This window comes from Salvelinus namaycush, chromosome 13, assembly GCF_016432855.1.
Source record: "Salvelinus namaycush isolate Seneca chromosome 13, SaNama_1.0, whole genome shotgun sequence".
NCBI lineage: Eukaryota > Metazoa > Chordata > Actinopteri > Salmoniformes > Salmonidae > Salvelinus > Salvelinus namaycush.
This window is the reverse complement of record NC_052319.1, coordinates 11,796,089-11,822,026: the sequence shown is the minus strand read 5'-3', so window position 1 is coordinate 11,822,026 and position 25,938 is coordinate 11,796,089. Positions and strand designations below refer to the sequence as shown.

Genomic DNA, 25,938 nt, shown 5'->3' with positions numbered 1-25,938 from the left:
GCTATACTGTACGTAAATAAAAACCACGTGGCTCCAACTCAAAGATGCAACTCATTGAGCACGTATTACATGCGCACTGAAGAGGACATACTGTACAGGTTTTTGAGATTGCCTGACTGATGTATGCTTTCTCAGCACTAAGAATGAACCTTACCCGAGGTGGCAGCGCTGTTCACTAAGCCCCTAGGGGTAACGTCACTCCCCTGGCATATCAGCCCCTGTCCTCTAGTCGTCCACCACATCACCACAGAGAACGTCAAGATCGCATCCATCTTCAACTAGAAATGGTTTACAAACTACATCTGACCCAGGCAATCCTCCCCGATTCCGTGCGTATCGGCAAGGAGTCATTCAAATGCTCCGGTATGCATGCAGGCTAAAGCGTATTCTTGTGAATTTGGGAAAGGTAATTTAAAGTGGAAAGTGCGTGTGCGTCGAGTAGGCTATGATTTGTGACAAAGGACATATAAAGAAGAGGAAGCTACAACAGTAACTTCAGGTGTCATTGCGAAAGCGCCTTTATACAAGACCACGGAATAATCATGCCTGTTCGGAGAGGTCACGTTGCGCCACAAAATACATTTCTTGGAATAATAATACGAAAATTCGAGGGACAGAGTAAGTATACCATCCCAAGTGTCATCATTTTAATCTAAAGTGTTATTCTTGGCATTGTGGCAGTCGTGTATATCAGTCTGTTTGGAAATGAAGTTACGTTTTAAAAACAGTTTGAACTTGTCCAATTGAGAATGGGGTTTGTTAATTGAAAGCAGGGTTGTTAGTGACAAATCAAGTGTCAATAATGTACTTTGTTGAGCTTTACTATATCTTTATTATCTATTACTATCTATTTACTATCTATTTAGTATCATTAGTGGTGGATGATTTGAGCCTCCCCCTTACTATGTAAAGCGCTTTGGGTGTCTAGAAAATAAATATATTAGTCCAATCAATTATTATTTAAAATGTTTTATCTCCTATGCTCCTGTATGCTTCAAGTCAATCAAGAGTTGTTTCAAAAAGTCTAAAAAATGATAAAAAAATATATATCACCTTTGTAATAATAAAATCCAGTATTGGACTGTCTTCAGTTTACAAATACAGCAATGTTCAAAAACTCTCAAATTGTAATGTATTACCTCTAGACTGCTGTACATAAAGATTGGTTTGATAGCATTGTGTATTGTTTTTGTGTTCTTACAGATAGGAAATTTGTTATAGCCAATGCCCGGGTACAGAACTGTGCAATCATCTACTGTAACGACGGCTTCTGTGAGATGACCGGCTATTCCAGACCGGATGTCATGCAGAAGCCGTGCACCTGTGACTTCCTCCACGGCGAGCACACGGACACACATGCCATCAGCCAGGTGGACCAGGCTCTGATGGGCTCAGAGGAGCGCAAGGTGGAAATCACATATCACCGCAAAGATGGTGAGTCAGTCAACCAGGCCAGCAACAGACAGGAGAGGTGGTAGTATGCACTAGGTGTGACAGGCTGCCTCTGAGAAACCATAAACTACAGTCCCACCACAAGACAGCCCCCTTAATCATTTCAAATGTGTCCCAAATGGCATCCTATTCTCTATGTAGTGCACTACTTTTGTACTTTTGACCAGAGACCTGTGGATTCTAGTGCGCCATATAGGGAATAGGCTGTCATTTGGGATGCTACCTGGTTTTGGTTAGCTGAGCTCTTAAATGTGGCTTTATCCTATTAGAGACACAGTCAGTGAACACAGTAGAGATGAGGTGACACAGTCTTGACAGGGCACTTGACAACGAGAAGTAATGAGAGCCTTTCTTTCCATCAAGTGTTTGTCTCCATTGACCTGCGTAATAAATGTCGCTATTCGTGCAGATGCTACTTTTCTGATCTTCTGTACAGTGGACCACTGTGCAGTAAACTGTGGCTGTTATGTGAGTATTTCGTCTATGACAAGATAATTATAATAATCCACAAGCCAATTCAAGGGTTGGGTATTTTTTTCTTGGAAAACAACATTTATAGGAAAGAACAAAAACAATCTATCCATAACAAATTGTGGAAAAACATTTCCTATCCATGTATGATGTGAATCTTCCCTTGCATTTACTGAAATATGCTATGTCTGGAAAATATTATATGTAGCTACCATCAGTTACAATTCCTGTCTTAAAACCATAACTGATATCATCGTTCTGATTATGAGGTACGATGTCATGAGAGAGTTTCAGGGAATGTTATTATACTCTAAGCGAGGAAGCAAGCTAGACTAGGACAATGATCTCTGGCTTGATAAAAAGCATTTGCCATTGCATAATGGAGGTGTAATCAGTGGCTTGGCAGACAATACCAGAAGTCTGAACATGACAATGTATTAAGACCATGGCATATGAGAGGTATTAAAGTGACATTCAGCATCTAGCAGTATGAACCAGCAGATCATGTCAATTTCAGATGTATTTTATGTATGGCAGGTGTAAAATGGTAGTTTACTTCATCTTAGTCCTAGTTGTGACAAAGATACACGCAGCAGAGAGAGTGAATTTTGACTCTGACAAGGTTAACAGGGCTTGGTCAGCTGCCATGACACAATAGGGAGTAGTGTGTTATTTCTGACAGAGGAATGGAAAGTGCTGTCTCAGTTCCCTCTGGTCTAGCGCACAGTTTGCTTAGACTCACCTTCCTGCCTCCAAGGCTGTTCTAGACTATTTTAATGAGGATACAAATAGCTCATAGCGATTCAATGCACAGTCTTGTTTCACAGTGAAAATAAATCAATGAATGTCTGCAGTATGTGAATACCATCCCACAAAATCTCTCAACAGTGGAGAGACAGCCAAGTCCAGCCACAATATGAACAAAACAATTAATTTAGTACTCAATGTACCATCATCAGACTGGAACTGTAAACATGTCACAGACCAGTGTTGTTTCCAAAGAGTACCCTATTCCCTACACAGTGCACAAAATGTATGCACTATATTTCCAAAAGTGTGGCATTTGGGATGCACACCAGCTTCACAGGTGGGCTTTTCTGTTTTCCTCTCAATTTGTTTCCTACACAAATTGGATTTAACTGTCGGTTCAGAGTTTTTCTCACAGAGATCCTATTAAATTACTGTTCTATTTCCTAATTTTATGTTTTTTCCTGACCACATGAACTGACCTGAAAAAACTATGGGCTTTACTCATTACCACACAAATACAAGGACAAGGAGTTGCCGTAACTGTACAGTATGTCTATGAGGCATTGTTATTCCGTCATATGCTCCAGGTCCTTGACTCCTCTGGCAAAACAAAACCAAAATACATCTCATTTTTCACTCCAAAAGCAGATGTTGTTTTTCCTCTTCTAGCCCTGTTTGACTGTTCTCGTGAGGACCTTCAGTCCTCTTTGGCTTCCATTTCCTTGGGCCACTGTGTTCCACATGGGTGGAGTGCTTTTTTAGCTAAACTCTAGACATGATATGAACTGTTTTCAGTACAGGCAGCAGTACTGCCGCCCTCTGTGAAGTCGCAGTGAATTAAAATGATGTTGATGCTCAATGACACATCTACACATGTAATGCCACTAATATCATCTTTAGGCAGAGTGTTTTTTGGTCAGTATAACACCCATCCAAGTCAATGTGATGTCGCTCCCCTTTTCGGGGTATAGTATATGACGACAGGAAGTCAGGTTTAATTTTTGTTGTGCCTTGGCTCACGGCAGGTAGCCTAGCAGTTGAGTGTTGGGCCAGTAAACAAAAAATTGCTGGTTCCAATCCCCGAGCCGTCTAGGTGAAAAAATTGTCGATGTGCCCTTGAGCAAGGCACTTAACCCTAATTGCTACTGTAAGTCGCTCTGGATTTATGTTCTGCTAAATGACTCAAATGTGAATGTAATCTTCTTCTCTTATGTGGTTAACTATACTGTGTACATAATGAAACATTTGCCTTGGCGCTTTGCAGCTCCCTAAACTGACTGTAGATGTACAGATAGTTCCATTTTGAATCTTCCTGAAGCAGCAGTCATCAGCCTAGACAGATTTCTGCTAATCACGTGGAAATCAGAGCCAGATGCTCCTCTAGTAAGTTGAAAATATATTTTTTGAATCCTGGAGAAAGAAAATGACACAAAATACTCTAGGGGGCTCTTTGAAAATGTACCACTATGAAGAGCAGGGTTTTAAAGGCACTTTAGTCACTGTGTGGTTCTGTATAAACTCAATGTGTCGATCATGGTTAATAAGGAATGGGAGCAGAGTAAAAGCCATAAGACACATTCAAATGGAATCATTACACTTGCTCTCCCGCCCCCCTTCCTGTGCCTCGAGACATGACTCTTAATACTCCTCTGAGGAGTCTAGAGTGAGTCGCGGAGCTCATGAATAAACATGTCAAGGATGGCACTGCAGTGAATAGGAGTGAGCAGCGTACAGCGTAAATGCATTATAGCGCTGTGGAAGGACACAATCCACAGGCTCCTGTAGATGGGAACGCATATGCAAGCGTCATGACATCCTTGAGAGCAATGGCCCTATCGACACAAGCTCACTTCCTACAAATGAAAGCTGATGGACTGGAAAGTGGCTGTGTTTGTTGTCTCCTTGTTTGACCCCATTCTGAGCTATCAGAACCCCTGCAAACCAATAATAGTTTTTTGATTCTCAGTGGGTCATTTTGTAAAAGCCTATCCCATTTCACCTCGTGTAAATTACATTAGACACAAGAGGGGTGAGACAGTGTTGACAGCATACAAAAATAGTTGAGCATAAGGATGAATAAGCGATAGGTCCCGGCAGAGGAAATAGAGGATGTGTGTGTCTAATCAATATTAAATCATATGACTCACAACTCGGTGGTGTTAGACCTCAGGGGCTCTCTCCCTCGCTCTTACGCACCCTTACTGTCTAACGGGAAGCACTATCAAATGAATCATTGTCATGCAGAATTGTTAACATAAAACTGTAGATGGGAATAGTCGCGCTTATTAGCATCTCTTTTGGTTGTCATACTGTCATGTTCCCACTCCGGCGGATCTTGAAATGCACCGTCAAGTGATTAAGAAAGCCCAGTGACATCATCATCAGCCACACATCTCCAGCTTTTTGACCTGAAGGAAGCAGAAAAGTTAAGCTGCTTATGCGTGTGCTTAGAAATTAAGGCAGAAGGACAATGAAGACCACAGTGAGGTACACGGCCAAAACCTTCGCCACAGGGCAATTGTATCTATTATCTAGGTGTTGAATAGTAAATGATTGCGAGAGGAGATAAATCCACAATCACAATGTCTTCGCTCTCAATGAAGATTCCCTAATCAATAAGGTAAATGCCTTCCTTTGCGGGGGCTTTGCAAAAACGATCCTATTCCGAGGGGTGTAATAATACTTAGTAACTGAATGAGTGTGAACAAAGGGAAGCTGACACTGAGCAGTGTGGTGGAGTTAAATGGGTAATGGGAACAGTCCCAGCTTAGCTAGCCGTGCTGCTGAGGTATGTGTGTGGGTGCCTGATTTCAAAGGTGACTCCCCTTTGAGGAGCTGAAGGGATGTCTCCCCCCAAGGGCGGACTGGGACAATAATTCGCCACCGGCATTTTATCCACATCAGCCCACATCCTGACCCTACATACCTTACTTAGACACTGCTGTCACTGTGCTTCTTTTGGTTTCTGTCTGCCTGTCTGCTTAAGCCTTATACGTTATAAAAGCCAAGCAATTAGTTCTTGGCATATGTGTTCCCCTGAATCAACACCTAACCTAAGTGTTAATTACTATTTCAGGGCTTCAGATTAACATTTCCCCTTGGTATCCTTGCTGCCACTAACTTTTACAGTTGGTGGCACCAGCCCATGATTTGGTCAGACTCCACATCCTGAATAATCATCTTATAAAGTCATTTATAGTGATTTATTAAGAAGTGTAATACATAGAATATGGAGGCATTCATGAAATAAGTTGTTTCATCTAGCACATCCAATGAGGAATGCATGACTCAAGATATTTTGTGCAACCTAATCCAGTGATTGTCATGAATTTTGTGTTGCCAATTAGACTACAGTTGCTATATTTGACTTAATAGTTGTTTCGTTCAATAGAGATGAATTATGCAGCACAACGCCGGCCAGAGGGACGGCCCCAAAGGACCAGGAACGGGCTGGTCGCTTCTGCTAAGGCGTGGAAACCTGACGAGCCGGCTGAGGCGCGGGAGCCTCGTAAGGCTCCCATGCCTCAGCAGAAGCGACCGGCTGTACGCTTTTCGTGTTTCTTGTTTCTTGTTTTGTTCCAAGTTTTTTTATTTATTACATTTGCACTCCCTGTACTTGCTTCCCGACTCCCAGCGTACACGTTACAGATACCTACAGAAAGCTGAGGCCCTCCTCTCTTCGACAAGGACAAGGGGATGAAACTTCCAAAGCTTTGATTTTCCCGCAATTGCATTTTGAAGTGTTATATGATCAGAACAACATTTTATTGCCAGCGCATGGGGGGGAGAGAAGAGTGGATCGCTCATACAGCAGCAAGCTACATCAAAACAGGCACAGGGGCAGGGCACACACTTTTATTACAGGAATCATAAGGATAATGCACTTTACTGTTTGACCAAATCATGGTTTTGTCCGCCCCCCAAAAATAGGAAGTTTGAGTGAGGTGACAATGTAGAATAGAATGTGCTCTTTCTACGTTTAAAGTCACCCTTTTCATTGTTAGCAGAGTCAGAGCAGGTCTCTAGGCTGATGCAGCGTTTGACTTTGAATGGGAGTTTGCGTGACCTCAGCTCAGCCTATCAGAAAACCTGTAAAGCCCATCTTGGTAGGGGGACGACCATTGCCCACCCAGGCTCGTTATAGATTAGTATAACAGAGAAATTGAGCAAAAATCTTAACAGGCTCATGGGCTGCCGGACATGTCACCTTATTTTATATTAAAACAAATATTTGTGTGTGTGTCAATTTCGACCAGCCCACCCAACTAAAAAATGGTCCAGCCCATCTGGCATTTGCTAGAATTGCCAGATGCGGGGGGTACCACATTCGGCTGCTGCAGGAGACCAGGATGGCTGCGGTCAAAAGGAGGCGCATGCATTTTTCATTGATCTTTGCCTCTTTGGTTTCTCCCAGTATGTCTCAAAATGCATTGAGTGTTTTCCCCTCGTCAGAGTCAGGCGTTTAGCAGATGGAAGCCAGTCTATCAGAGTAATGATTAAAACATGAAATGAAAACAGATCAGGTTTTAATGTGAGATCAGGTAACAGTAGTGCAGCTTCCTCCAGTCTGTTGTAGTCGCATCTCCAGGCAACTACATAAAGACTTCTCTGTGAGAACAAACTAGAAATGGAACTCTAATAGAATGTTTTAAAAAAAACCATTGAATTCATTTTGTGGTAGATGTCTTCAATAAATCAACCTTGGTTTATTCTCCAAAGATATAAATCCTGTTCTAGACCGGCTTGATGTAATTATCATCTGACAAAAAAGCCGATCAACACTGAATTGGTGGAGTATTGGACAGCACATCAAGGACAAAATCCTTGCCTAGTCACCCTACATATCCACATATGAATTCCTATCTACATCTCAAGGGGGCATTGTTGAATCCAATCCAATGGTCACCAAATCATCTGTTTTAGCTTCCAATGAGCTTTTGCCAGCTGACTAGCCATTCCAGCCCACTGGATGACAAATATCAGCTATCTAGCTAGCAAAATACTTACAGTATTGGAAGACACTGATGAAAGATGAAAGTAAGCTACGATGACTAGCTTGGAGCAGTCTCACTGAGGCGAGATATGGCCACATGGCCAAGAGACTCCAAACAAAGGGTTAGCATGCCTTCCCTCTCCTCCCCTTACATATTCCCCTCTTAATTGGCTATGCGTCAGTGCAGTTGTGTATGGCCTCAGCAACACAGCCCTGTAACAACCATGTCACAGTGTATTAGCAAGATAACCATGGAGAGTGTCACGTATAGCTTACACCATCTAGAACGGTTGTTTTTATGTCTAAATGTTGTGATTCATAACATTTTTGAAGATCAGTGTTAAAAATATGTAATATGAGAATGCTTCTCCCTCATTGGACAAGCTACCATGCCAATTTAACCTTAAGAAGAGTCTGCTGAGCAAAATAACAAAACGTGTACGCCTATATCAATTTTGTTTTCATTATAACGTAGCATAAACACCCTATCTAGTGGGAGCACTAAAGATAATTCATTTAAGAGATGGACATGAAGTTCTACATATAACACTGTCCTAACCTCACTCTTCTGGATGCTTTCAGACTTCTCTTGCTCATAAAAATGCTTCTTTACAGAGATGTACTTCAAGGCTGCCTGGACTATTGTTGACCAATTCCATGAGCAACAGCACTTAAGAAGAGCACTGTATGTGAACAGTTTAGTTTTTTGTTGTTGATTGCTGTGTTCTGCACATCTAGAGGAATTGGAAGATGCATTTCTTTTGTGGAATTAGTTTTGAGAGATTGATCGGGGGTCATCTGCTGAATCGTCAGGCAACGCAAGGAAGGAATGGTAACGGGGTGGACTATAAACCCAACAAGGACAACAAGAAGAGTTAGGACATAGACAAACAAACACAAAACCAACACAGGGCAAAAGAGTAAGGATTTCTGAGGGATTTCTGGAGGACATTTCAGGCCTTGATAAGAAAACAAGCATTCAGACGAGCAAACAAACAAGCAAAAGAACACTTGAAAATGAGGTGGGAAGATCCTAAACATCGAGAGAGTATCTTAATTTATGTGTAACGTGTTGTTTCATTGAAAAACACATTTAACATCTTTATTTGTATTATTCATAAAAGTGCATTGTTTGAACAGTGCATGTATCTCTATAGGTGCATTATTTAAATAAGTGCTTTCATCAAGAGGCACAAGCACCTCATTCTAGAGCAGAGTGCATTGTTTAAAGAGGTCACAAGGGGGATGAAGATTGACTCATTCTCTAAGCATTGTTTCAGAGACCTTGCCATCACGTGTCCTGAAAATGGGTCGTGGACATTCTAATCAATAATGAGGAGAGACAAGGTCAATCACCAATCAGGATATTACTTTTGTTCAAAATGTATTAATATGGAAGGGATAGAGTAATAACGATGGCCGGTTGACCCAACATGGTGACTGTTGGATTGAGAGCCCCGACACAAAGGATACAAAGATATTTTATAGAAAAGATACACCAGAGAGTCCACATGACAAACAACAGATGTGTGGAATTGGTCACAAGGTTAGGAATCGTATAAAATAAATGAATAATTCACAGCAGACAGTATCTGCTGTAAAGACTGTTCTCATTGTGTGGAAACCACGGTCTGGGCCCCCAAAACAAGGTTCCCCTCATCATTATCCATACCCGAGTCACCTCCATCCTGGTACCTCCCAGTACACAAACACCAACTCATTCTCTGGAATGCGGGCTCCGAGAGACAACAAGACCATTATCAATCAGTTGCTAGAGTTAAATCTCAGAAGCTCCTCTCAGTTCACACAGACACAATAGAGTTCTAAGAACCCGATTCTGTTGCATAAAACAACCATTTGATGCAATAACAGTATTATAACATAATCTTGTAATTTCTCCACGAAAATGTTACAAAAAATAAATGAAAAAATAAATTTCTAAGAGAATCCCCAGAGACTCAGAGGGACTCAGAGGGAAGAAAATAGAAGACCTTCTGTTCACCAGTACACAGATGATCCTAATGCTTGGCACACAGCTCTCCAAAATACCAATAATTAACTTAAAATGTCAGAAAACAGAACAATAAACAACTCTACATTGATTCCACCCCCAAATGTAACATTAATATTTATTATAACGGCACTGTGATGTTCAAGGTTCAGAGGCCAGCCTGGATCAATTTGTCCGCTACTTTGACCAAATACAAAACCTCTTGTTGCCGAACTTAAAACCTCTTCACTGCCACTACCTACAACATGCTCCACTCCATCTGTGCCCCAGTATGTAGTCCCTAGGGTCCCTCTCCCTCCCTCGCCTGCAGCAGACACAGCCCTGAGTATGCCTCTCACACGTGACACCTGCAGTACCACAGCATCTATTAGAGGATATCAGCCTGGTGTGTCAGCATAGGGAGGAGATCAGGGAACTGCAGAACCTGCAGAAGGAGCTACATGAGCTAAGGCAGGAATTTCCGAGCCACTACCATCCACTCTACAAAGTCCCACAAAAACCTAGAACCAAGCCAACAGCTGAATCGGAACCCACCAACCAACGCAACCAACCATTGCACCAACCCAGCTGACCTCCTCCATCCCCATCTCATGGCCTGTAATTACTCCCATCACTCCTGCCATCCTCCACAGACCTGATGAGAAACCAGACATTATATTAATGATGGACTCCAATGGAAGGTTTTAATTAGAGAGCTTTGGAGCTCTTGACTGTGGCCCAGCTTGGCTCCCCCAGCCATATCATCATTCACACAGGGACCAATGACATGCGTGCCCAACAAGAGAGGGTGGCATCACCCAGGGGACTGATAGAGAGAGCCATCTTCCCCCTTGCGGAGATTGTAATATATCCCTGCTCCAGAGGAGAGATTTCCATCCTGCCATCCTCCAAAAGGTAAATGCCAGCCTCTGTCAGGAATGTGTGGTATAGCCCAACGTACACCTGGCCCACCATCCCACCCTCAGCTTAGACTGTCTTTACGACAATGCACACCTGTTCCCATCTTTCGCAAGGACGTTAAAGGATTCTGCTCTGGGTGGCCAGTCCACCTCACCCACAGGAGCCACAGACCAGCCACCAACTCCCTGAGACAAATCAGACACTCCTTTAGACCTGGATCCGGTGGTGCCATACAGAATGGAGAACAGCCAGCAATACTGTCCCCCACACCACCCTCCACCACTTCTCCTCCAGGAGACGCAGTCAAAGAGGCCACATGCAGAGTTAAGAACATCGCCAGCCACACTGCCCTCCACACTGCCCTCCACACCACCCTCTTCAATTCCCCCTACAACCTCCCTCCCATGCTACTAGACCAGGCTTGCCTCAGCACAGCTCTACCAGACCAGGCCCGCCTCAACACAGCTCTACCAGACACAGCCCATCACAGCATAGCTCTACCAGACCCGGCCCATCACAGCAGAGCTCTACCAGAACAGGCCCGCATCATCACAGCTTTACCACACCCGGCCCACCTCAGTACAGCTCTACCAGAACAGGCCCGCCTCAGAACAGCTCAACCAGTCCCGGCCTGCCTCAGCACAAATCTACCAGACCAGGCCGCCTCAGCACGGCTCAACCAGACCAGGCCCGCCTCAGCACAGCTTTACTACACCCGACCCACCTCAGTACAGCTCTACCAGACCAGGCCCACCTCAGCACAGCTCAACCAGAACAGGCCCGCCTCAGCACAGCTTTACTACACCCGACCCACCTCAGTACAGCTCTACCAGACCAGGCCCGCCTCAGCACAGCTCAACCAGAACAGACCCGCCTCAGCACAGCTTCACCACACCCGGCCCACCTCAGTACAGCTCTACCAGACCAGGCCAGCCTCAGCACAGCTCAACCAGAACACGCCCGCTTCAGCACAGCTCAACCAGACCCAGCCCATTCACATCGTCAGCCTAAATATGCTGAGAGTTTGCCATACTGCGTTCCACCCTCTTCAATTCACCCCACAACCTCCCTCCCAGGCTAGTTTTGGTTACTCTCCCTACTCCCATCCTCAGGACAAGCCTGGAACACTCCTATCCCCAATGGCAGCCCCAACCCTGCAACAGGAGCCACACCAAGGTTTCCTGTCCACACCCAGAACAGGGTATTGGCAGCCCCACCGGTCACCTGCAGCAGCTCCACTCCTTTGGATGGAGCTTCATCCAGGTGTACTGCTCTGCTCTTCCAGTTCCCGCCCCAGCTAAATACCCCCTCTGACTTTAAATATTGTAGGAGGCTTGGCCTAATGCACCTAAATGTGCGAAGTATGATAAAAAGAATGGACACAATTGACATTTGGGTACAGGACTCGTGTCCTGACATCATGGCTCTCTCAGAAACATGGTTAAATGGTTCTCTCTCTGATAAAGAAATTGAAGTAAATTATTATAATGTATTTAGATGTGACAGGTTATAAAACTAGGGAGGAGGGGCCATATACAGTACCAGTCATAGGTTAGTACATACCTACTCATTCAAGGGTTTTTCTTGATTTTTACTATTTTATACATAGTAGAATAATAGTGAAGACATCAACACTATGAAATAACACATATGGAATCATGTAGTAACCAAAAAAGTGTGAAACAAATCAAAATATATTTTCTATTCTTCAAAGTAGCCACTTTTTTGCCTTGATGACAGCTTTGCATATGCTTGGCATTCTCTCAATCAGCTTCACCTGGAATTATTTTCCAACAGTCTTGAAGGAGTTCCCACATATGCTGAGCACTTGTTGGCTGCTTTTCCTTCACTCTGCGGTCCAACTCATCCAAAACCATCTCAATGGGGTTTTGGTCGGGTGATTGTGGAGGCCAGGTCATCTGTATTTTTGACTGTTTATATACAAAATATTGACTTGTCTGTAAAAAATTGTAACATGCACTTGTATGCCGATGATGCTGTTGTGTATGCTATTGCCCCCACGGTTGACAAGGCTCTATCTGAACTACAGTCTGCCTTTATTGTATTACAGAAAAACTTTATTTGCCTGAAATGAGTATTGAACGCAGGTAAAACTAAGCATATGTTGTTCTCTAGAGCGCATAAAAATAATTCTGATGATTTAAGCTTATGTACTTTGGATGGTGTCCATATTGATCATGTCCCTGCTTACAAGTATCAGGGCATCTGGATAGATGAAAACTGTTTTTTTAAAGTATATTGATGAGTTAGTAGAGAAGCTGAGAATAGAAATGGGCTTCTTCTGTAGAAGTAGATCCTGCCTCTCGCTAAATAGTAGAAAGCAGATAAATCATTCGACGTTCCTATCAGTCCTAGACTATGGCAACATCATCTATATGAACGTAGCTGCCACTTCATTAAATCTGTTAAATGCAGTTTATCATAGTGCACCCCGCTTTGTTACGGGCGACAATTGTAGTACACATCACTGCATTCTCAATCAGAAAGTTGGTTGGCCCTCTTTGATGTCACATAGGTTGATACATTGTTATTTTTTCATTTATAAAGAAAGCTCTTTTACAAAAAGTCAGACTGTACCTAACATCATTACTAAACTTTAGACATTTGAGTTACCACACCTGGTCTCAGGGATGGCTAACTCTGGAAATTCCTTTGTTCTCTAGTTCTCTATCGTTTCGGTTTTTTGCACTTTATTTGTGGAACAATCTTCAAAATGTTCTTAAATGTAATGTTTTGGTGCCTCTCTGCCAATTTACAAAGCTGATTGAAGATCTTTTTACTAAAGATGACTTTCTGCTTGCATTTTGTATTCTGCTTGCATTTTGTATTTTCTGTCACTTATGTAATTCAGGGCTCATCTGTAAAAGAGACCTTGGTCTCAGTATGACTCCCTGATAAAATAAAGGTAAAATAAATAAATTAAATTAAAGACTAAGAGCACCACCACACAGCGGTAGACCTTTGGCAATAATGGCTCAATTAGCATATATGTTTTGAATTATTGATGGTGGAAATATAATCTAGTTAAAATGCCTATTTACTCTGTTCCATCTGACTGCTCAATCCACTGTCTCATCAGCCCAGCCAGGCCCCCTTTATAAACTTGATCTCCACTATAAAAAGCATCTAGACATTATCTCACATTTCTTTTAGACTAACATTTAGTTTTCAACAGCAGAGATAAAATGGTTATGTAATTCAGATAGTTCTAGCCTCTATCAATTTAGACGTCACTTATTATTGTCAACAAGTTGAATATAAAGAAAATTAAGACGTGATATCCCTTCTCAACTTGTCCCTTTGCTGACTATTGGGAAAATGTAAAATTATAAGACTGTCAAATCTTTCAGTTACAACATTATTTTCCTCAACCTCAAATACCTGTACATCTTCTAAATTACACAATTGCTTTGCCCGCTGACCTTATGCATTCATAGTCAGCTTGATAAAAGCTTTTTCCATGATGGATGCATTATCCTGAAAGGCCACAGCATCAAAGATCTGCATTCCTCTGTGGCCTGGTATCTGACATTCAATAGGACTACGGTAAAGAGCTGGAAATCTCAATTTGACCATCTGTGAGTGTGGGGTCTGAAGACGGGGATCATGCTGGGGTGCTGAGAGAGCCCCTTAGGCGGTGAGGGCGATGCTAGATCTCATAGTGACTCTTGAAGGGAAACTTGAACCCACCGCCACCGAATTGATAATGATAGACATCCAATCACTGGTAGAAACACTGATGTACACTATCAGCACTTTGTATTCTCCTGGACCTGCCAGTTTCAACCTACCTGTGAATGATCTACAACTCATAGAAGGCGAGGGGGTAACTCGGTCATATTCAGTAGTGCACACAATAGCAAAACGTTTCGCAATGGAAAATGAAAACCACTGTTTCTTATTAGACAAGTTCAGTTAGACCCTCCTCCTTTTTAATTTCACCTTTATTTAACCAGGTAGGCCAGTTGACAACAAGTTCTCATTTACAACTGCGACCTGCCCAAGATAAAGCAAAGCAGTGTGACACAAACAACACAGAGTTACACATGGGATAAACAAACATACAGTCAATAACACAATAGAAAAGTCTATATACAGTGTGTGCAAATGTAGTAAGATTAGGGAGGGAAGGCAATAAATAGCCCATAATGGCAAAATAATTACAATTTAGCAATTAAACACTGGAGTGATAGATGTGCAGAAGATGAATGTGCAACTAGAGATACTGGGGTGCAAAGGAGAAAAAAAAGTTATAACAACATGGGGATGAGGTATTTGGGTGGGGTATTTACAGATGGGCTATGTACAGGTGCTTTAAGCATCAGCTGCTCTGACAGCTGATGCTTAAAGTTAGTGAGGGAGATATAAGTCTCCAGCTTAAGTGATTTTTGCAATTCGTTCCAGTCATTGGCAGCAGAGAACTGGAAGGAAAGGCGGCCAAAGGAGAAGTTGGCTTTGGGGGTGACCAGTGAAATATACCTGCTGGAGCACGTGCTACGGGTGGGTGCTGCTATGGTGACCAGTGAGCTGAGATAAGGCGGGGCTTTACCTAGCAAAGACTTATAGATGACCTGGAGCCAGTAGTTTTGGCGACGAATATGAAGCGAGGGCCAGCCAACAAGAGCATACAGGTCGCAGTGGTGGGTAGTATATAGGGCTTTGGTGACAAAGTGGATGGCACTGTGATAGACTACATCCAATTTGCTGAGTAGAGTGTTGGAGGCTATTTTGTAAATGACATCGCCGAAGTCAAGGATCGGTAGAATAGTCAGTTTTACGAGGGCATGTTGTGTTTGGCAACATGAGTGAAGGAGGCTTTGTTTGCGAAATAGGAAGCTGATTCTAGATTTAGTTTTGGATTGGAGATGCTTAAAATTACTGTGAGTCTAGAAGGAGAGTTTACAGTCTAACCAGACACCTAGGTATTTGTAGTTGTCCCCATATTCTAAGTCAGAACCGTCCAGAGTAGTGATGCTAGACGGACAGGTGGGTGCAGGCAGCGATCGGTTGAAGAGCATGCATTTAGTTTTGTTTGCATTTAAGCACAGTTGGAGGCCACAGAAGGAGTGTTGTTTGGCATTGAAGCTCCTCTGGAGGTTTGTTAACACAGTGTCCAAAGATGGGACAGAAGTATACAGAATGGTGTCGTCTGTGTAAAGGTGGATCAGAGAATCACCAGCAGCAAGAGCGAAATCATTGATGTATACAGAGAAAAGAGTCGGCCTGAGAATTGAACCCTGTGGCACCCCCATAGAGACTGCCAGAGGTCCGGACAACAGGCCCTTCGATTTGACACACTGAACTCTATCAGAGAAGTAGTTGGAGAACTAGGCGAGGCAGTCATTTGAGAAACTAATGCTGTTGAGTCTGCCGATGAGAATGCAGTGATTGACAGAGTCGAAAGCCTTGGCCAGGTCGATAAATACGGCTGCACAGTATTGTCTTTTATCGATGGCGGTTATGATATCATTTAGGACTTTAAGTGTGGCTGAGGTGCACCCATGACATGCTCGGAAACCAGATTGTATAGCGGAGAAGGTACGGTGGGATTCGAAATGGTCGGTGATCTGTTTGTTAACTTGACTTTCGAAGACTTTAGAAAGGCAGGGTAGGATAGATATAGGTCTTTAACAGTTTGGGTCTAGAGTGTCACCCCCTTTGAAAAGGGGGATGACCACGGCAGCTTTCCAATCTTTAGGGATCTCAAACGATACGAAAGAGAGGTTGAACAGGCTAGTAATAAGCGTTGCAACAATTTCGGCGGATAATTTTAGAAAGAGATGGTCCACATTGTCTAGCCCAGCAGATTTGTAGGGGTCCAGATTTTGCAGATCTTTCAGAACATCAGCTATCTGGATTTGGGTGAAGGAGAAATGGGGGAGGCTTGGGGAAGTTGTTGTGGGGGGGTGCAGAGCTGTTGACCGGGGTAGGGGTAGCCAGGTGGAAAGCATGGCCAGCCATAGAAAAATTCTTATTGAAATTCTCGATTATCGTATATTTATCGGTGGTGACAGTGTTTCCTAGCCTCAGTGCAGTAGGCAGCTGGGAGGAGGGGCTCTTATTCTCCATGGACTTTACAGTGTCCCAGAACTTTTTGGATTTTGAGCTACAGGATTCAAATTTCTGTTTGAAAAACTTAGCCTTATCTTTCCTAACTGCCTGTTTATATTTGTTCCTAACTTCCCTGAAAAGTTACATATAGCGGGGGCGAATGAGGTCAATGGAATGAGGTCAATATCCTTCCAGGATACCCGGGCCAGGTCGCTTAGAAAGGCCTGCTCGCTGATGTGTTTTAGGGAGCGTTTGACAGTGATGAGTGGTGGTCGTTTGACCATGGACCCATTACGGACGCAGGCAATGAGGCAGTGATCGCTGAGATCCTGGTTGAAGACAGAGGAGGTGTATTTAGAGGGCAGGTTGGTCAGGATGATATCTATGATGGTGCCCGTGTTTACTGATTGAGGGTTGTACCTGGTGGGTTCCATGATAATTTGTGAGAGATTGAGGGCATCTAGCTTAGATTGTAGGACGGCCGCAGTGTTAAGCATATCCCAGGTTAGGTCACCTAACAGTACAAACTCTGAAGATAAATGGGGGGCAATTAATTCACATATGGTGTACAGGGCACAGCTGGGGGCTGAGCGGGGTCTTTAACAAGTGGCAACAGTGGGAGACTTATTTCTGGAAAGGTGGATTTTTAAAAGTAGAAGCTTGAACTGTTTGGGCACAGACCTGGATAGCATGGCAGAACTCTGCAGGCTGTCTCTGCAGTAGATTGCAACTCCACCCCCTTTGGCAGTTCTATCTTGGCGGAAAATGTTGTAGTTGGGAATGGAAATTTCAGAATTTTTGGTGGTCTTCCACGGCTAGGACATCAGGCTTGGCAGAGTGTGCTAAAGCAGTGAATAAAACAAACTTAGGGAGGAGGCTTCTGATGTTAACATGCATGAAACCAAGGCTTTTGTGGTTACAGAAGTCAACAGATGAGAGCGCCTAGGGAATAGGAGTGGAACTAGGGGCTACAGGGCCTGGGTTAACCTCTGCATCACCAGAGGAACAGAGGAGGAGTTGGATAAGGGTACGGCTAAAGGCTATAAAAAGAACTGGTCATCTAGTGCGTTGGGGACAGAATAAAATGAGCAGATTTCTGGGCATGGTAGAATAGATTCAAGGCATAATGTACAGACAAGGGTATGTTAGGATGTGAGTGCAGTGGAGGTAAACCTAGGTGTTTAGGAGTGTGTTTAGGAGTGACGATGAGAGAGGTTTCGTCTCCGTAGGGACAAGTTAAGCCAGGTGAGGTCTCCGCATGTGTGTGGGGTGGGACGAAAGAGCTATCTAAGGCATGTTGAGCGGGACTGAAGGCTCTACAGTGAAGTAAAACAATAAAAACTAGCCAAGACAGCAGTAGACAAGGCATATTGACATTAGAGAGAGGCCTAAAGCAATCACAGGTGTTGATCAGGAGAGCTAAGACAGCAACGGGAAAATGGTGATGAATGGGCAGAGCGGGTCAGTTAGGTACATGCAGGACCTGAGTTCCAGGCTGGGGCCGACAGGTAAACAAAATTAGGTACCGTGTTATTGAAACAGTCAAGGGGGCATCAGCTGTGTAGCCGAGGGATCATAGGGTCAGAAGAGCAGCAATAGATGAGTCAGGGTGCTGTTCGGTAGTCACTACTATGCTAGGCGAGCAGGGGGCACAGCGTTCTGAAAAGCTAGCGGGCCGGGGCTAGTAGCTGGTTCTTCGGCGACATCGTAACAGAATAGCCTGTTGAGACCACATCGGGCGATCACATCGGCAGTCCAGTCGTGATGGATCGGCGGGGCACCGTGTCGACAATAAAGGGTCCAGGCCAATTGGCAAAGGAGGTATTGTAGCCCTAGAATTAGCTGGTATATGGGCCTAGCTCAAGGCTAGCTGGTGCTTGCTTCGGGACAGAGGCGTTAGCTAACAGTAGCCACTCGTTTGCAGCTAGTTAGCTGCGATGATCTGGATTAATGATCTGGTGTAATGATCCGGAGCGGCAGGAATCCGGTGATATGGTAGAGAGAAGCAGTCCGATATGCTCTGGGTTTCAGTCCATTCTCTTCCATTTGCTGCCTTGTGAATACAACCGTGTACACACCTAATGACACAATTGTTTAGGAATATGTATAGCACTGAATAACACCTCTCAAACCGTAAGCCAAATGTTCCTGTACTTTTTAGGGAGATTTACCACCAACCCGAGAGGCACACATACATACTACTCTATATCCTGGCCACTTTCCACAATCATGCATGTAGTCTGATTTGATCTGTGTACTGGCAGAGGGAATTAACTGGAGAATTCTCTATTCAATCAACACACCAGAGTCTGTCTGCCTTCCTAATGGCTATGAAAAGGTGTGAATAGTTTCCTGACCAAAAGTAGGAAATGATTGGCCTTATTTACTTTATTTCCCCCAGTGGAATGAATTATTATACACCTGACATTCAGCAGGTGATAGGATGAGGAGGGACCCCCATAGCTCACCCTTTTAGAAGGGTGTTGTTTTCTAGTAAATCAATTCCCAAACATATTTCCGCTGACTTTGCCATTCTGGCCCCCTCTTGGGTCCGCATGGGTCTCCTCTTTCCTGCAGCATATTCTGTACTCACACATAGTAGCTCGTTTTTTTGCACAGATTTCAAATGTGACGCAATGTGCAACATTAATGTATGCCAACTAACAGATACAAGATCCGTGTACACACTGAATAATTTATTGCTGAGAAAGACGAAGATGAATAGGTGTTATTTTCGTCATGTAATTGCGGGTAATCCTAAATGCTGTTAACTAAAAGCGATGAATGTTTAATACCTGCGAATCCTCCTTTGGCATCTTCCTTTATAAGGAGAATCTTAAAGCGCTGACAATGAACAGTATCGATATCAGAGGAGGTGAGTGAGGCGTTTTATACACCGGATTTGGTTATAACCGATAGCAGATTAAATATCTGAAGGCTTTACTTATAACCAATTCAGCACAATTACAATGATTGTGATAGGTGGTTGTCTTACCTACAGTAGCTACCTTAAGCTGAATAGCCTGACCGTAAGATCCTTTGGATAAGTGTCAGCTAAATGTCTCCTTTTTTTTCATCCAATAAAAACATGAATGTAATTCACAGTTTAGGAAATAAAATGTTGTTTAAGAAGGGTTGTTCCATGGGGGCTGCTGATGCACGGAAGCATCCTAAGCCTGACATGTAAAGGCAGTCCAACACAAGATCGATATATTTAGTCAGACAGACAGCTACTGCTAATGAATGCGACTGGCAGCGTGGTGTGAGATCCAGCTCTGAGACGATTCCTGTGAACGCGTAATGTGTGTTCTTTGTGAGCCTGGCTGGTAGACAGAGGGAGACAGAGACATTTGCATAGGGAAGGGTGGGCATTTTGTATGGCTTATTATTGCACATCAGGTGTTCTTCCTAGAAGGGCAGTGGATATGTGGCTTGTTTTATGAGGGCAGCGAGACTTTGGAAGAAATGGAGTCCCACTGAGGAAAGGATTTATTTCTGTCTACTCTGAATGACATTGAATGAATCTGAACCTGCTTTTTACACTTCAATGGTAATGCTGATAGCATTATATTCTAGTGGAGGATATAGGATTGTGGTCCTAGGAGATTAGAGAGAATAAATTATGAGTTGAACATGATCTAATGAGTGGATAGATTTAGCAGCCAGATAAATCTGCATCATCAGTGACAGTGTATATCTACCTCTACCACTCCAGTATCCCTGCACATTGTAAATATGCTATTAGATCTGACCCTGTATATAGCTGACTTATTTTTTTATATATTTTTTTCTTGTTTGTTTTTGTTCTACTTTATGTTATTTTTAGTACTGCATTGATATTGATTCCTGTATTGTTGGGTTTAGAGCGTACAAGAAAGGAACTCAGTGTACTTGTTCACGTGAAATAAAAACTTGAAACAAGGCTGGATACATTTTGAAACCCTGCAAATAGGCACCAGGAAACCACCCTCAACGTCCTGGCCATCCACTTTCTAACAACAATGTGAACTTGTGAGAAAAAAAAAATATATATATAATAAGGAATGCCTCCTATTCAAATTATATAGCCGTACAAATGAATATAATAGTGTATACTTGTCTATATGGAAGGACGCTTAACATTTCAGTATGTATTTTTGTTTACGATGCCATTCTGATAAGCTTGTTTGGTATCCTTTGAAGCAAGTAATAACATTTTCCTAACATTGATGCCCTACCAAGGCCCCGGGATGCTCCGCCTAACATTGTACTGGCTCTAAATAGATTGGAGGACCCTAAGGAACCAACTCAAAATGTTCCCGTATCATCATTTTTGTTGGTGGTAATTAGGTAGCAGTGCAGCTTACGCATATGTGTTATAACTAAACACAGTAGAATTCAGTTGAGTTTTGAGGTAACTGGAAGAGCACAGTCAATCTCTCGAAAACGGCCTATGTGGCATCGATATGACTCGGAAACGTTTATTCTAGTGACATACATTTACTATAAAGTGTGCATAGGATAATAGTATTGTCCAAAATGTTACGGAATGAATGGTACCGTAACAGTTTTTCTTGGGTTGTGTACTGTTTTGGCAGAGGGAATGTACAAACGCTTGCCACGTGCGAACAGACACACAAGAGACACCCACATTAAACCTCCCCCCGAGACAACTCTCGTTTGGTTTCAGTCATGGCCGCTGCATGACTTTAAGACCAAGTCGAAAAACGAGGCCAAATCAGGGAGTTCAGCGCCCCTTTAAAAGGTCTTTATGGGGTTGTCAACCTTTTCCTCCTCTATTATTACAGCATGGCTCAGCCATAGCATGCATGTGAAACATTCAGACTTGCAGATTATTGTTGTATTGTTGTCGTGTCTCCAGCAGCGCTGAAATAATTAGCAATCTGTTAACATTCTCTTAACTGATTAAGTTCTGGTAAGGATATTTTGAGCATTGTTAGCGGTTTGCGTGACATTTCAAAGATTCAAACAATCACTGTCATGTACAAAATATTAGTAACTATCACTTTATGTAATACTGATTTGGCGCTGAGACTATTAAACTTGGATGAAATGTTGCATTCAATGTTTTGCATATACTACATTGTATTGTAGCCTAACTGATTCAGTTTCTGTAAAACACACATTTACTGGCTTGTGGTCAGTTGTTACTCTTCTCCATTCTGCCTGGAGAAAGTCAACCCCTGTGTCTGAAATGGCATCACAGGAGGTTGGTGGCACCTTAATTGGGGATGATGGGCACATGGTAATGGCTGGAGCAGAACAGGTGGAACTCTATCAACAACATCAAACATACAGTATGGTTTCCATGTGTTTGATGCCATTCTATTCGCTGCATTCTAGCCATCATTACGAGCTGTCCTCCCCTCAGCAGCCTCCACTGAATTGCACCCTATTCCCCCGGATTGAACACCTCCCTCTGCAACTGGCTCCTGAACTTCCTGACGGGCCGACCCCAGGTGGTGAGGGTAGGCAGCATCACCTCCGTCATGCTGACCCTCAACACGGGGGTCCCACAGGACTGTGTGCTTAGTCCCCTCCTGTACTCCCTGTTCAGAGTCCAAATCACTAAGGACTTAAAATGGTCCACATGCCGCACAGTCGTGAAGTCGTGAAGAAGGCGCGAAAGCTCCTCTTCCCCCTCAGGAAGTTGAAAAGGTCTGGCATGGGCCCTCAAATCCTCAAAAGGTTCTACAGCTGCACTATTGAGAACATTTTGGCTGCATCACTGCTTGGTACTGGAACAGTACCACCCTCAATCGCATGGCGTTACAGAGGGAGGTGTTTGCTTCTTCATATTTCTTATTATGTTTTTGTTCTACCCTACATTATTTTTAGTGCTACATTGATATTGCTTACTGCATTGTTGGGTTTGGAGCTTGCAAGAAAGGTGTTTCACTGTACTTGTGCACATGACATTAAAACTTTAAACTATTCCCTATATAGTGCAGTGCTTTGACCAGGGCCCTGACTCTTGTGAAGGAGGGATTATTATATGGCTCTGGTCAAAAGTAGCACACTATTTAGGGAATTAGGTGCAATTCAGTACCCAGATGAGGTCTCGATAATGGATTCTTCCTTCAATTAAGGAGGCAGCTCAGCAGCACTAGGTCTGGTATGACTCTGTTCTAAGAGTAGTCCTTGCAGTCTTATGTTTGCGTCCCAAATTACACCCTATTCCCTAGTGCACTGCTTTTTATCAGAACCCTATGAGCCCTGTGTCACGATCGTTTGTAGAATTAACGGACCAAGGCGCAGAAACTCACCAAAACAATACAGACCACAAACAAAACGTGAAGTCAAATGCAGTGCACACTGGCAACTACACACAAACAAACAAGATCCCACAAAAACCCAGTGGGAAAAGGCTGCCTAAATATGATCCCCAATCAGAGACAACGATAAACAGCTGCCTCTGATTGGGAACCATACCAGGCCAACATAGACGTATAATCACCTAGATAACCCACCCTAGTCACACCCCGACCTAACCAACATAGATAATAAAAGGCTCTCTATGGTCAGGGCGTGACACCCTGGCCAAAAGCAGTGCACTGTAAAGGGAATAAGGTTCCATTTGGGCACATTCTATGTGTACACTGTGAAGCCCTGGCCTGGCTTGTGTGCTGTAGTCTGCAGCTCCCACGTGCCTCAGACGTCTGCATTCTAGGCCAATGTTTTGCAAATGCAGGATAGTCTGAGGGCAACATGTTTCACCACTGGGCCTTTAATCGCATAAAGCACGCTACTTATCTAGTGCCATCTTGGCCAATCAGTGACCCTGTCGAATCAGCGAACTGCCTTACTATCATATAGCTAGGGAATTCATGATGAACACTTAGTCCTAAGAGGTGATAGCAACATCTTATTACATTATCAATTGCACTAACAGCATAGTTGGAATAATATGGTTGGAATAATAATAATAATAATACATTATTATTATTCCAATAATCATGGTTGTAATAATAATAATGTCGAAGTAATTGTTTCTCTCCTCGGCGGCTTTAGAAAGAATCCAACCCTCAGCACTATATTATTATTAAAAAGGTGCCTGCTCAGTGCCTGCTTCAGTAGCAGGCATATGCAAGAAAATGGATTAGAAGTTATACTGTAGTAGAGCTCAACTATGGAAGGAGAGCATAAGGTACGTCAGCTTTTAGACATGGCAGGTTTATTATTTCTCTTCCAGGGTCAGACTTCCAGTGCTACACTCACATAATCCCGGTGAAGAACGAGGAAGGCGTAGTGATGCTGTTCATCCTAAACTTTGATTACGTCCTTGAGGAAGGAAGCAGCGACTCGACAGAGAAACTGAACCACACATCCCCGGAAAGAACTGATTCCAGTGAGTATTGTACCCTATGCACTGCACTGTACTGTATACTGGTAATGTGGGTATGAAATATTACAGTTGTTTTGACTCTTCCCAATACAGAATGGATGTGCATCAAATGGCTCTCTATTCCCTACGTAGTGCATTACTCAAAAGTAGTGCACTACATAGGGAACGGGTTGCCATTTAGGACACAACCTATGTAATGATGTAGGACTGCAGCTAGATCAAGAAGCCCATCCCATAGGAAGCCCGAATTGACTTCCTTCCAGTTCCCAAAGACACACTCCTCTTCAATAGAAGGGCAATTATACAAGTGGATACCACTAATTGCTATTATTCATGCTCATCCTCATCTACATCTGCAAGAGGCTAATTAAGCAAGTTGGAACAAAGCTTCAAGTGGAACAAAGCTTAAAGTAACTGTCCAGTGTTTCATTAATGATATTACCTACAATTAATAATAATATGATTGAAACAGTTTTCCTTCCAGAAAAAAAATATTTAAATATGTTGAAAAGCTGCTTTTCTGTGTTGGAATGATGTGGGCTTACCCCAACAACAGAACAGTGTGGGCCATGTATGTGTATGCCGGTCATAAAGATATTAATGCGAGTAGACCGCTGATTGGCCAGCTCAGCCAATGAGCTAACCTGACATCATGTTCTATGAGGAAATAGCAAGCATTTTTTAAACCAAAGCAAGTAAATGCTTTGGCCACAAATACCAAGCAATCCCAGTTGAATGAAAACAAAGGGTTTAGAGCTTGGTGTCATTTTCAAACAGATTAAAGAGATGTTTTGGAACTTTGGCGAATTTGTCAGTATTTTTTAAACCTCCCATTTTGGCCTGGATGTGTCCATGTGTAGTTCATACATGCATCATCTATTAGCAGAATTACTGTTTTACCTCAATTAACCATGACATTTTCTGCAAGCTGTAAAGTGCCATTTTCCCTATTTAGGGAATACACAACACCATTTGGGTATGAGTTAACAGAATATGAACTTATAAAGTTATATTTTCTCTGGACAGTTATTTTAACGTCTGAAAGACAGATCACTAGATTGTGTTTCTTTTCACAAGGAAAAGAGGAAGGATTATCTATTAGTTTGAGTAGAAATCTCAAACTAATAGATAATGGGCTTTATCTATCGACTAGCTGCTTCCATAGGATAAATGGGCACAGATGCCTTTTTAGCGGCAGGAGAGCTTTTGCATGGCCATTTTATTTCACAATTTATTTGGCCTCCACGATTGTGGAATATTGCCGGCTCTGCTCTTATTTTTAAATAGAGATAACAGAGCAGTGGTGTTTGAACTGGGAGCCGTGTCTCTTTACCACCTCCTCCACTGCTGTGTGTCAGAGGGTGTAAATGTCAACAAGACATCTCTGCTTGCTCCTGATTGAAGGTGCCGAGCATCTCCTCTCACTGAGCAAGGCAGAGCCCTCCGCTTGGTTCCGCATGAATCCTGAACACTGCACCCAAGGCGGTGGGGGTTGTGTTTCCTCTGTGTTTGTCGTGTGTCAGGTTGCAAAATTCTGGGAACTTTCAATAAATACCCTGGTTTTCTGGAGAAAAAAAATGAGAATTTATTGAAAGTTCCTGGAATCTTGCAACCCTAGTTGTGTGTGTGTGTGTGTGTGTGTGTGTGCGTGCGTGCGTGCGTGCGTGCGTGCGTGCGTGCGTGCGTGCGTGCGTGCGTGCGTGCGTGCGTGCGTGTGTGAGCGTGTGTATGTGCGTGTGTGTGTGTGTGCGTGTGTGTGCACATGTGTGTACGTATGTGTGTTTGTTTTTAACATGACTAATCAGAGCTGATTGCTTCTTCCGTACTAGAGGTCTTCACTGAGGGGAAAAAGCGCCACAGAAGGAAGGGACAGATACGCAGGTGGTGTGACAGATCAGCAGACAGACACCACAGGCACACTTATGCTTTATCCATTTTATGGAC

At 43.2% G+C, this 25,938-nt stretch overlaps 1 protein-coding gene across 1 annotated transcript in view; it reads left to right on the top strand.

Moving 5' to 3' along the window:
• The first annotated feature begins 542 nt into the window (after window positions 1-542).
• Window positions 543-25,938, top strand: part of LOC120057764 (potassium voltage-gated channel subfamily H member 7-like) — a 107,048-nt gene continuing 81,652 nt past the window's right edge. The window contains exons 1-3 of the mRNA XM_039006236.1: window positions 543-618; window positions 1,204-1,434; window positions 23,842-23,997. Of these exons, the coding sequence (XP_038862164.1) occupies window positions 543-618; window positions 1,204-1,434; window positions 23,842-23,997 (463 nt within the window). The remainder of the gene's footprint in view (window positions 619-1,203; window positions 1,435-23,841; window positions 23,998-25,938) is intronic.